This window comes from Gymnoscopelus braueri (assembly GCF_963280865.1).
Source record: "Gymnoscopelus braueri genome assembly, chromosome: 18".
Lineage (NCBI taxonomy): Eukaryota > Metazoa > Chordata > Actinopteri > Myctophiformes > Myctophidae > Gymnoscopelus > Gymnoscopelus braueri.
The window spans coordinates 36,353,391-36,366,367 of NC_137618.1; the positions used below are offsets into that span (position 1 = coordinate 36,353,391).

Consider the following 12,977-nt stretch of genomic DNA (forward strand, 5'->3'; position numbering starts at 1 on the left):
GGACTGCCCATTGGTCCAAAGGCCTATTATTCTGAAACCCTAATAGTTTGGAAAAATGCCCCATTGGACCGAAAGCCCATTAGTTCGAGAGCCTGTTATCCCGAAAACAAATGGTCATTGCTCCGAAGGCCCATTGCTCAGGAACACATACTCTGGAGTGGAGGGGGAGGGTTGGGGGGGTAAAATGGTTACTAAATGGAGGGCCTGCCAATACCAGCTTTGTGACCCTAATGAAAGTCATTTCTAAGGTGTTCTTCCCCCCCCTTTCCAATAGGCTTGATTTGATCAACCTTTCAATCAGTAACACACTGATTGAAAAGGTGATATTGTTGTTTTTAGATCAGATAGGTTAACTATAAATAGTTTAGATGTACATGTTTTATGTAAACAAAACACAAGATGTAAACAACCATAAACAATCATATCATAAAAATATGCGTGTTATGGAATTTCTATGCTATACAGTGATATGCAAGATACATATTGCACCTTGTATGTATTTGAGTAAATACACACACACACGTTTTAGTGGTCAGACTAGTAGATTGCGACATCACTGTCTGCTTGAAATACTATATTAAGAGTAATGAAACATGATGACACATATGATATCTGGACAAGTCACAATGACCAGCCAATGACCCTTGTGTCTAAAGGTCTGTGATTCAAATAGAGATGAGAGAACAGACTGAACATATTAGGTCTGCAGCATCAATTTTGATGATGGATGCGGGAAGCTCATATTGAAACACCTTGTGAGTAGTAGGTAAGAATAGCTTTGATTCGGTCTGCCTGATAGGGAATGATCTGAGGGGATATAAGGAGCCTGAAAGCTCAGTAATGGAGCTTCAGCATCCTCGACCGCTTCTGCTTCATGGACCACTAGCTTCTTCTGCGCAGCTTGTGGAGTCATTCCTGCTGCCTGCTCGTGCTAGATTAAACCTAGGCTGTTGTAATGTATACTTCGTGCTGAATAAATCGTGAACATGCAGACTAGTCTGTCGTCCTTGCTTGGGGTGACTTGCTCCACCACATGTGTCATTGAAAACCGCACATCATTTTGAGGAGGTGTAGGCCTACAGCCCACGTGAAAGAAAACTCTTTGCGCTTCAATGGTCAATCCTAAATCACTCCCTTTCTCCCTGGCCAGTTACTTAGATTGCTATTAGCCTACTCGCTACTCCAATAAGCAGTGGTGGAAGAAGTACACAGATATTTTACTTAAGTAAATGTAGCAATATCACAATATACAAATATTCTGTTACAAGTAAAAGGCCTGTGTTCAAAATGTTACTTGAGTTAAAGTACAAAAGTGTTGGCAGCAAAATATACTTAAAGGTACCAAAAGTAAAAGTACAAAAATGATTGAAAATACTTTCGTTGTCAGCTTGTAGATCGGCTATTTTCAAATAGCCTAGGTATAAAATAGGGCTAAAGTGGTTAATGTATGTTATATAATGTAATAATTTATATCTACAAAGTAACAAGTAACTATAGTTTTCAAATAATTGTAGTGAGTAAAAGTACAATATTTTCCTCTGAGATGTAGTGGAGTAGAAGTAAAAGTATAGAAAGTTGAAAATACTCCACTAAAGTAAAAATACCTCAATATTGTACTTAAGTACAGTACTTAACACATTGCGTGCCAATCGCGTAGTTCTACGCGAACCTAAATAATTGCGCAGCGTGCCAGTCGAGTAGTTCTACGCGAAGTGGTCTTTTTTTTCTTTTCTTTTTTTTCTCACAGTGACACATTTCATTGTAGGCCTCCCTCGCAGTGACACATTTCATTGTAGCACACCGGAAACGGAAATGAATGTCAATCGAAGATTTTCGTTCCCATCCGCCGCCGCTCTAAAGCTTCCGCTAATCCGCCATTATCTCCGGTGTTGTTTTTCTCCGCGCTGAACGCTGTTAAATAGAAACTGCGACTACTGCAAAATGGACGATCGCCGATTGAAAATGTCTTCTCTGGGCCACTCACAAAGCTACTCTGTGTGTCTACAAACAGTTGAACGCGCGATCTTAAGGTATTTAGCGAGGTCTGTGGCGAGGTGAAAAAAACAAAAAAACAACAATAAATCGCTGGCACTGGTGAGTACATTATGATATCAAACTCTGGCGTGGAATGTGTTAAGTAAATGTACTTAGTTACTTTACACCACTGCCAATAAGTGCACTGCTCAGGAAGCAATGGAACGGTTGGAGTTTGAGATGTGTAGCAATGTCTGACGTAATCATCGGACAGCAGAACAAGTTGAATAAGCACTTAAACCATTGACCGGAGTCTACCATGGCTCTATACTAGGCCCCCTCCAGTTTTTTTGCTCTACACTAAATATTAGTAATGTAACAATATTGTCCACATCGCGATATTGCGATAACAAAACGTCACAATGTTACTGTGTGCTTTAAACTAGAGTGAGTGCTTTACCTGTTCTGTGCAGTAAAGGTCTCTCTCTGTGGATGGACGCCACTATACACCACTCTGATCAGGTCATGTTGACAGAGAGCTCCCTCAGTCAGTGCCATGGACCCCAGGCTGGAGGGCTGCACGTACAAAACACACAAAATGCAGATACAAGTCAGAAAAACACATGCACATAGACGCACGTTAACAAAATGTTAATGCACACACAAAAGGCATAAGTAACGCACAAGAAGATGAATCATTCACACATAATGATACTGTTCTGATTCACAATCACAACACCTCAGAGACACAGCCAATCTGAACATTTATTCATTCCTATCTATTCTTTCCTTTTGCAATAGATGGAAGGGCCATTAAGACCTGGAACGCATCTGTGTCATTTTTAGATATCTTTGGGCTATTCAAAAAATAGCAGATCTACAAGCTCATAGCGCGGCACCGAGTGCCGCGCTATGAGCTTGTAGATCTGCAATTTTTTTTGAATAATCATGGATTTTTTAAAAAGCAAAAAAAAAAGTACTAAAATCTTTGCTTCTACAAATGTCTTCTAAATCCTTACAAAAAATCTTTAAAAAAAACGTATGTTTTGCTATAATATCATTGGTTTTCAAACCTTTTCATGCCCAAAATTATATAGACCGCGGACCCCCATCTCAAAATATTTTGTTCCAAAGGGTCCCAGGAGCAAAGTTTTGAGTTACAAATGTTCGCTTAAAATATATATATATATTCAAAGATTTGCACACATTTTCACGATTTTTCAAAAATAGCAGATCTACAAGCTCATAGCGCGGCACTCGGTGCCGCGCTATGAGCTTGTAGATCTGCTATTTTTTAATAGCCAAAGTGTAACATAATGCTTTTTAGCTCAAATCTAAAAAATGACACAGATGCGTTCCAGGTCTTAAAGGGTTAAGATTCTAGTCCTACGACACAGCCAAAACAAGGAGCTGTGAGTGTCTTCTTCAGGGAAGAATGAAGGGCAACTTGTGATCTACATAACGATACAGAAAAGAGTAAGAAAGAACAGAACATCAGTAACCCTGAAGTTGTAAAAAAAAATCAGCTTGTTTACTTCCCGTTTATTTCCTGAGGGAAAATCCCTATATCTCCGTTCCTCTTGCTTTATGGTCAAAAACGAGGCATTTTCAACAGGCCACAGCTGTTCAATGGATTATCGCACGCGGCTTTTTTTTCTTCTGTGACTCCCGAGATCCGCGTGCGGGTTTTTCAAAGGTAGATAAAAACACTCGTTTTTTTGCTGGCACTGGGGTGACACTGTTACACTTTCACTCTGGCAGTTAAAGAGTGAATGGCTTTAACCACACACCCTCCATATATTAATTATTCAATTTAAAACAAATGCTAAACACCCTGACATCACCCACACTACAAAGGGAGCACTGCATTCCCACGTCTCTCTTTTATGATCGTCAGACCAGGATCTGTGAGCACGTGTTAGCATGTTTAGCAATAACGTGCTTCAAACCTCCGTAAAATCAATAAATGTGTGTTCCTGCCAACCGACTATTGTATGTGTGTCGTTTGTAACATGAAGCCACAGTGTGTAGAATGTGAACTGGGTCAAGATGTAAACACAAACTCCCTGAATAGCCGTAGCTAGCAGTGTAGCAATCAGGTTTGGAGCTGACCATGAAGCTGTAAACAGAAGGTAATGGTGAATATGTTTCATGGTAAGAATATGCCTTTATGATAAACAGAAAACATAATTGAACATGATATAAAAAGGTGGCTGACTGGCTGTAAAGGCGCAAGAGGGGAAGGCAGACTGTCTTTACCACAGCTACCGATAATTTGGAAAATGGTAATAATTATGTAGTTGTGTGACGTCACACCAGACATAATGAAAGACTAGTGAGTCAGCTGTGTCTTGCACGTACTGTGCACATCTGTTAACCCATTGAGGCCTGAGGTTCCGATTCTACAAAATGTCTTCTAAATCCTAACAGTTTTTTGAAAAAAAAGAATGTTGCTATTTATCAGTGGTTCTCAAACGTTTTCATGTCAAGGACCCCAAAATGTATATGTATTTGGCCGTGGACCACCATCTCAAAATATTTTGTTCCAGGGACCCCCAGAAGCAAAGATTTGAGTTACAAATATTCGCTTTAAAGAATAAATATTCAAAGATTTGCACTAATTTTCTAGATTTTTCTAAAATAGCAGATCTACAAGTCGTATGAGCTTGTATATCTGCTATTTTTGAATAGCCAAAGTGTAAAATAATGCTTTTTAGCTAAAATCCAAAAATGACACAGATGCGTTCCAGGTCTTAAAGGGTTTTAAGGAACAAGAAAGGTTCTATGAAACAAACAAAGTCGATGACACAGTACAGAGCTCAACAAGGATGACATACATTTTACCGCAATGTCCTAATAGAGAAAGATTATCACTTTGTTTTGCTGGGTGCTGCCCTTTATTAGAACTGATAAACCCATTTCGCTAATATGGAATCAAATTATTACTGGTATACTGTGGAACGTCAAGAGCCACTGCCAAACTGCCTCAGTCCTGCTGTGAAAGCTCAATGGCAACAGTTCACCTACTTTCTGTTGACCGTGTTCATTTTGTCCAGTGGTTTTCAAGCGGGTTCCACAGGGGGTCCCCAGCAAAAAGAGTCAAACAGTCAAACTACTTTAAAGCTTTCATGACATTCAGTTTTACAACACATTAAAAGTGTTTGTCATGGTCCTTCAAACGTGTGTAAAAAGTTTTAACTGAAAATTCCACTCTGAAAAAAGAAATCTTTGCCTGCGGGTGTCGCTGTTGAGGGATTTTGCCTGTCAATCCCCCCCCCCCCCCCCCCCCCCCCCCCCCCCCCCCGCAAAGGAAAGGATAGGGGAGGGGAGGGGCGAGGAGGAGAGTGGGCGGAAATAATGGACCGTGGCCTCACAGTCCAAGGGCCAATCACAGCTTACTTTTCAGCCTAATTATTCAGAAAACCCCAGACCACAGAAAATCCACTGAATGTTCAAAGTTCAGGATTTTTGGGTGTAATTGATCATAAAAACGCCCAAAAAACATGAAAAAATAAAAAAGTTAAAATGAATGTCATAGAACCTTTAAAGTTGAACGTTTTGTTTCTTGTCTTCATACTATTTTCATTACATAGATTTTAGAAATTGTATTTAAAAATCTGAGCAATAAGGGATAGGACTCAATACGTTTTTTACTTCATCCTATGCCCTTTTCGAACACCCTAGAGTACACATTTGTTTTCATATTTTTATATTTCTTATTTTAAGTGCATTATGTTTATTCTATGTATTTATTTTGTCTTTTAACAGTGTCCAAACTATACAAATCAATCAATCAAAACCTTATTTTATACTTCAGGTATTTGAAAATAGCCGATCAAGCTCACAACGCGCGTTGAAACATTTCGAAAATGTATGAAAAAGCGTTCTCTTATGGCGGTTTCTCGACCCCCATCTTTTCAGATGGGGGTCCACAGCCAAATACATATAAATGTGGGGGTTCTTGACATGAAAATGTGTGAGAACCACTGCTCTAGTCGAATTAGATAAGAGTCACACAACCGAGTGAACTGCCACTAGCCTCGATCTCCAGGCTTTTATTGTTTAGTTTTGCTAAAAAATAAAAGCCTGGCCCAGCCCGTCGGTGTACTCGGTATGAGGAAGTGTTTCACTTCCCAACCAACCAGAGTGCAGTGGGCGTCGCTCGTAATGTTGTGTTAACGGGGCGGGGGTTGACGGACAGATCGGTGAACCAATGGGATCAGGCGCAGTCTCTCGCCGGCTCTATACACCCGCCCCTCTATACACGAAATCAGGAGTGTTGGGGCAGTCTAACCTGCCACTGACTCATCTAGCAGTCTGAGAAGCTTTTATATGCAGGCATTAGATGAATGGTTGCCACACTGCTTGGGTTAGCTGTGCTTAACCCACTAAAGGCCTGAGATTCCGATTCTACAAAATGTCCTCTAAATCCTTTCTGAATTACCTAAGTTGCTATATCAGTGGTGCTCAAACCTTTTCATGTCAAGGACCCACCAAAATTATATATAATAAATGTATTTGGCCGCCGACTAAACTAAAATATGGTGTCCCAGGGACCCCCAGAAGCAAAGATTTGAGTAAAACATTTTAGCTTTAGAAAATATATATATATATATATTCAAAGATTTGCACAAATTTTCACGATAAAAAAATAATATAATAAATAAAATAAAATAAAATAGTGCTATGAGCTTGTATATCTGCTATTTTTGAATAGCCAAAGTATAAAATAATGGTTTAAGTGGTTACACAGATGAAATTTACTCGGCAAGAAGGAGGCGGGCAGGAATAAGAAGGACAGGGAGAGGGAGAGATGGAACCGGAGAAATGAACCCATGACAAAGCAAAAATCCAGATCTATGGCTAAAGTGAGGGTTCTGTTGAGGTGATGCAAAGACACTTAGTCATTCTGATGGTGTGTAGAGCCGAGGTCTCCCCTTAATTGAATTGGTTTTCTGACGTCAGTATTGCGGATGGCTGTTGGTGGGGTGGGGTGGGGTGTGGGGGGGGGATTTCGAAATGAGAGACTGGAGTGTATGCTAATTCTAGTATGAGCTCAGCAATATAGCCACCTGACACGGAAGGCTGTGTCACAAATTAAGGACACACACACACACACACAAGCCCAACCCTTTGCTTCCTTCATACCGACAGCAGGGAAAGAAGAACTTCCGCACACACACAAAGAACATATTTACATGTAAACTCTCCAATAGCAAATATACAGTGGTGGAAAAAGTACTCAAATGTTTTACTTAAGTAAAAGTATCAATACTGCAATGTAGAAGTACTCCGTTACAAGTAAAAGTCCGTAATTCAAACTGTACTTGAGTAAAAGTACAAAAGTATTGGTATCAAAATGTACTTAAAGTACCAAAAGTAAAAGTACTAAAACAATAGCCGATCTACAAGCTCACAACGCGTCGCATCGCGACGCGTTGTGAGCTTGTAGATCTGCTATTTTCAAATAGCCTACGTATAAAATAGGGCTAAAGTGGTTAATGTATGTTTTATAATATAATAATTTATATCTGAAAAGTAACTAAAGTTTTCAAATAATTGTAGTGGAGTAAAAGTACAATATTTGCCTCTGAGATGTAGTGGAGTAGAAGTAAAAGTATAGACAATTGGAAATACTCCAGTAAAGTAAAAGTACCTCAAAATTGTACTTAAGTACAGTACTTGAGTAAATGTACTTAGTTACTTTACACCACTGCAAATATATAGGCCTATGCCTAATGTTTTGTCTGGCTAGAAGAACCAAACTGGCCAACAGATAAACACATGAAACCAACAACAATACCTCAACTCTCCCAATCCTGACTTGATTTATCCTATTAAGGCTTTGCTAATTAATTCCAGGCCAAAAGCACACTCGAGTGATACACTTATCTAGCGCTTTTTTTCGGGGGAGTTAGCTGTTGCTCTTATTTTGTGGTCAACAATACAGGAGAGGCATAGACCAGACCAGACAGACAGAGAACTAACAAAGACTTGGAACTTGAAGAACTGAAGAAAAATGGATATAGAAATAGAGAGACACTGAATCAGTAAGAATCCGTGAGAGAAGGACTACGGCAGTGGTTCTCAACCTGTGGGTCGGGACCCTTTTTCAACAACAAGCCCGCTGCTATCCGACGGTCGAAAGCCAATACGCGTCCCTACAACTTGCCACCCGATGCGACAGCGTACCCACTGCCCATTCAACACCAGATTTTCGGCGCTTCGCAACACGTACCGCCGTAGGTCGGTGCGGTGGAGAGCAACCTTAACACATAGTCTGACTAAAGCAGATGAACTGTAGTGGCAGACCTTTGCTGAATTAGAGAAACAGCCCAGATGAAATCAGAGCGAAAGAAAGGCAGATTAACACCAGGGTTGGGACCTATTCGCTTTCTATTTAAACAGTTGAAAATATAGTAGCGCGGCACTCGGTGCCGCGCTACGAGCTTGTAGATCTGCTATTTTTGAATAGCCAAAGTGTAAAATAATGCTTTTTATCTCAAATGAAAAAGTGACACAGATGCGTTCCAGGTCTTAATGGGTTAATAATAACCACTCTCAGTCAGACCAAAGATACAAAAAGGGCAGAAGGGAGAGAAAAACATACATAAGGAAAGTAACAAATGAAAAAAAACTAAAGAAATAATCAGTAAAAAAGTAGTTAAAGGGATAGTTCACCCCCAAAATGATGTTTTTTCTATCGATTAGTCACCCCATGGAGACTTGAATTCATGGACATTTCTTTTTTTTTGTCGGTAATTGTTGTTGTTTTAAGCCAATAATTTGATAACCAATTTGATGACCGGTAGGAGACAGAGTCTCCTTTGTGTCTCTGTATTTTATGCACACTCATTTCTCAATATATGATACATTTTGTATTTTATTTATAAAAAACAACATATACATATTTATCTAATTCACAAATGTAAAAAACGAATAGGTCGACAAGCTCACAACGTATTGCATTGTGAGCTTGTAGATCTGCTTTTTTCACTATCAATCCAATTTCCCATTGGTGTGCCATGGCATGGGCACAAAAAGTTTGAAAACCACTGGTCTTTCTACAGGGATGCGGAGAAAGGTGATAGGTCAGATGAGTCATCCTTCATCATGTGTGGCGTACGCCAAGAACGGTAGGCCTGAATGCATGATCCCCAACATTGAGAGGTCAAGAGAAAAGAAAAGAAAAGACAAGACAAGTAAGGTGCTGTGATCCCACCTCGTGATATACAGATGGTTTGGACAGAGAGGGGATTGTGAAGGACAGGAGCTTGCTGGTGCCATCTTTGTCCACGATCTCCTGCAACAGAAAGACAGACAAGTAGGAGGGAGGGGAGGGGAGGGGGGGGGGGGGGGGAGAGAAGGGGAAGGAGTGAACAGAAACAAGAGGGAGAGTCCATGTTATTTGAAAATGTGGGTGGTTGTTGTTAATAATCAAGCACACATTTGACAGGCACTATATGAGTTTAACCATCGATATTGATGAAACGCGACTGTGCTCAGATCACTGCCAAGCATTGGATGTCAAATGCTGCCTTCATGACTTTAAGCCCGGTTGATTCTTCTCTGTGGAGCAGGGAACCCACTTAGTGGGATCCCAGACAGCTCCTGTCTGGGAACTGGAAGGTTCACGGTTCTATCGCTGAGGCTCCTCCTGGCATCGTGTCAAAGTGTCCTCGAGCAAGACACTGCATGCCTCACTAACTACAGCCAACAAACATCTCAGTGTCTTGCATGGTTATCTCTGCCATCGGTGTGAATGGCTGAATATGAGGCATACATTATAAAAGCACTTTAAGTGGTCTCAAGACGCTATATAAATGCAGGAATATAATTGACAGCTACTATACACTATAATCCTAAAGCTATTTGATTACTAGCAACCCATACCAACTCACTCATCAATAGCCACTATGTGTGTCAGCAAAAAAAGGCCTAAAATATAGACATTAAACTATGTACTACTGTGCACCTGGCACAGTGGCCTCATTAAAGACCTCCTCCAATGACACGGTCAGTCCATTTTACATTTCTAAGCTTCCCTGAGCACAAGCCATTTCAAAAAGTAATTATCTCCAAACTGATCACGATTCGATCCCAATAGGAGGATCCGGTGTGCAGCAGGTGAATCGGGGTTGTGGGTGTTACAGCTGTGGCATTTTCAACTGACTGGAATCAGTTGTTAGCGACTTAAACCCTACTGTATACAGTATATTACTACTTACTGTAGTGTAGAACAAAAATTGCCAATCTTCAAGATCACAATGCATTGTGAGGTTGTAGATCGGCTATTTTCACCGGGATGTTGTTCACCTATTATGACATGCACAGAATAGGGACGCTGGGGTTCATGTGGTTGACCATTTTCTAACTGGTACATCAAGTTGCTGTTATGTGCTTGCAAGGCTTGACTGAAATGGTTCTTTTTGCTATTGGGTCAACTTTTACACACAAATTAACCCCTTAAGACCTGGAACGCATCTGTATCACTTTTTCATTTGAGCAAAAAAAGCATTATTTTAGACTTTGGCTATTCAAAAATAGCAGATATACAAGCTCATAGCGCGGCACCGAGTGCCGCGCTATGAGCTTGTAGATCTGCTATTTTTGAAAAATCGTGAAAATGTGTGCAAATCTTTGAATATATATATTTTTAAAGCGAACATTTTAAACTCAAATCTTTGCTCCTGGGGGGGTCCCTGGAACAACATATTTTGAGATGGGGGTCCGCCGCCAAATACGTATCATTTTGGGGGTCCTTGACGTGAAAAAGTTTGAGAACCATTGATATAGAAACATACGTTTTTCAGAAAACTGTTAGGATTTAGAAGACATTTTTTAGACCATTTTTTTACAATCCAGATTTAATTTGACCCTGCATGTTTTATTCTCTGTGTGGTACCATGTGCACCAGTCGATCCAAGCATCCATAATTCAGGGCATTGAATGTGTTACTAATCAGGTTATGTGGCTTTATCTCTGACATTCAGTGCACTCTTTGTCCTATACCTTAGCCGTACCCTTCACTGGTGTCTGGCGGTATATCTCTGAATATCTGATGGAGCTGCTGAGAGCAAGGCCGCTTATCTGCGCCTTTTGTAGTCAATGACCATAGCAGAATGTGTGTAGAACGGTATGGCTACGAGGAGCTAAATAATGCATGAACATACCTCTTGTTGAGGTAGCTTACATGGGAGCTCTTTTCCATGGATATCGTTTGCTCTTAGCCCATTTCCCCAAGGGTGTTTCCTGGTGAAGCTATACATCTGAGGTCTGTCCATTACACTACCATTTCCCTACTGACTGTTTCGTACTGTACTGTGCCACAATTACCTCCATTAGTTATGAACGAGGACCTTCATTTATCCTGCAACAACTCTTTAAAAATATATATTTCATGCTTTTCCTGTCTCTTATTATGTAAATAAGAGTGCTTGCTTCTTTGGCTTGGTTGAAACTGTTAAATAAAAAGGTTAAAGACATAATTCCCTGACATATTCCTGAGGAGAGTCAAGTCTTGGTCACAAATACAACATCAGTGCATCTTAAAGATGGGAGTGCCACAGTTCTATTCATCCCTAAATAATGTACCGTTGGGTTATTGTTACAAAGTATCTTTTCAAAATAGTGTTAAAAGGCAGTTTTTCTGTGGACACACCCGCCAGTTCATGAAGTAAACAAGACCACTCACTTCATACATAATTCATGCCTGCTGCAACTTGCCAAAGAGACTGAGGTACTTTGGCTTTGTTTTTTGTTTATTTATTTTTGAGCTGTGAAAAGATGTGTGAAAATCTGATTATTCACAGTTTAGCTGCAACTAATTATGATTAATAACCATTCGCAAATATGCCCCAAATATGCCTATTTTTGTCTCCGCCAGGCCAAAGGCGTGGCCGAGACTATGTTTTGCACTCTGTCTGTCCGTCCGTCCCTCCGTGAGCAGCTAATCTCCGGCACTGTTGGCCTGATCGAAGCGAAACTGGCAGCGCAGAAACTCTGTCCCAAATTTTTCAGCTCGGCCTGTTATAGCGCCACCAGGGGGCCGATTTTTGCAAAATACATTTATTGATATTACTCCTACAGATTTTGTCCAAACATGACACAAATACGTACACAGTATCTCTATAGTCATGTGATCAAGAAGGATCTTTTTCATATTCCATCCTGATAGGATAACATTGGCTTCTAAAATTTGCAGGAGTGGCCCGTTTTGAAAAAAATGCCTCAAATCATGAACACAGCGTGCGGTTGCCATGAAACTTTGCACGTACATTCCCACTAGGCAGAGGAAGAAATGCCACCCTAAAGTTTTCAAATCAGCCTCATGGTGGCGCTATAACAGGCCGATTCGCGTGTTTACCTGTAATTGCACTAATTGGCGTGAAACTTTGCATGCACACTCCGTAGAGGCCAAGGAAAAACCTCTGCCCTGCATTTTTCACATCAGCCTTTTATAGCGCCACCAGGAGGCCGACTTTTTTTTTTATATTACTCTTACAGATTTTGTCCAAACAATCAGTACACATAATCGCTATAGTCATGTGATTAAGACGGATCTGTCCGATTTTTCATATTCCATTATCCATTCTGATTGGCTAAGATCTAAAGTTGACAGGAGTGGCACGTTTTGAACAAAATGCCTCAAATCATGAACGTAGTGTCCGATTGCCGTGAAACTTTGCACGCACATTCGTCACACTTTTCACATTGGCCAATTATAGCGCCACCAGCAGTCCGATTTTTGCTGGCCCACAATAACCTACCTGCTGACATGGCGGAGAACTGTGATCTGACAGCAGATATATACTACATTTGTTCATAATGACAAAAACCAAGCCTGCCCCATTGGTTGTGCTACCGGCTAGCTTATTTAACTTAGTGAGTAAAGTACAGAATGGAGGAGAGCAGCAAGGAAATTGTTTCAGATGTGAACAAAGCAGACTGATATTGGACCAAAATCTGGTGTTAACTATTCTTAGACCCGCTTAGCCTGTGGT

The 12,977-nt window shown here is 40.5% G+C and overlaps 1 protein-coding gene across 4 annotated transcripts in view; it reads right to left on the reverse strand.

The window, feature by feature from the left end:
* The window catches only part of LOC308073843 (hyccin 2), a 70,117-nt gene that overhangs the window by 23,743 nt on the left and 33,397 nt on the right, over positions 1–12,977 (reverse strand). For all 4 annotated transcript variants that reach the window (XM_080413026.1, XM_080413025.1, XM_080413027.1 and 1 more), the window contains exons 6-7: positions 9,197–9,277; positions 2,435–2,550 (exon numbers count right to left, since the gene is read on the reverse strand). In XM_080413026.1, the coding sequence (XP_080269152.1) occupies positions 2,435–2,550; positions 9,197–9,277 (197 nt within the window). The remainder of the gene's footprint in view (positions 1–2,434; positions 2,551–9,196; positions 9,278–12,977) is intronic.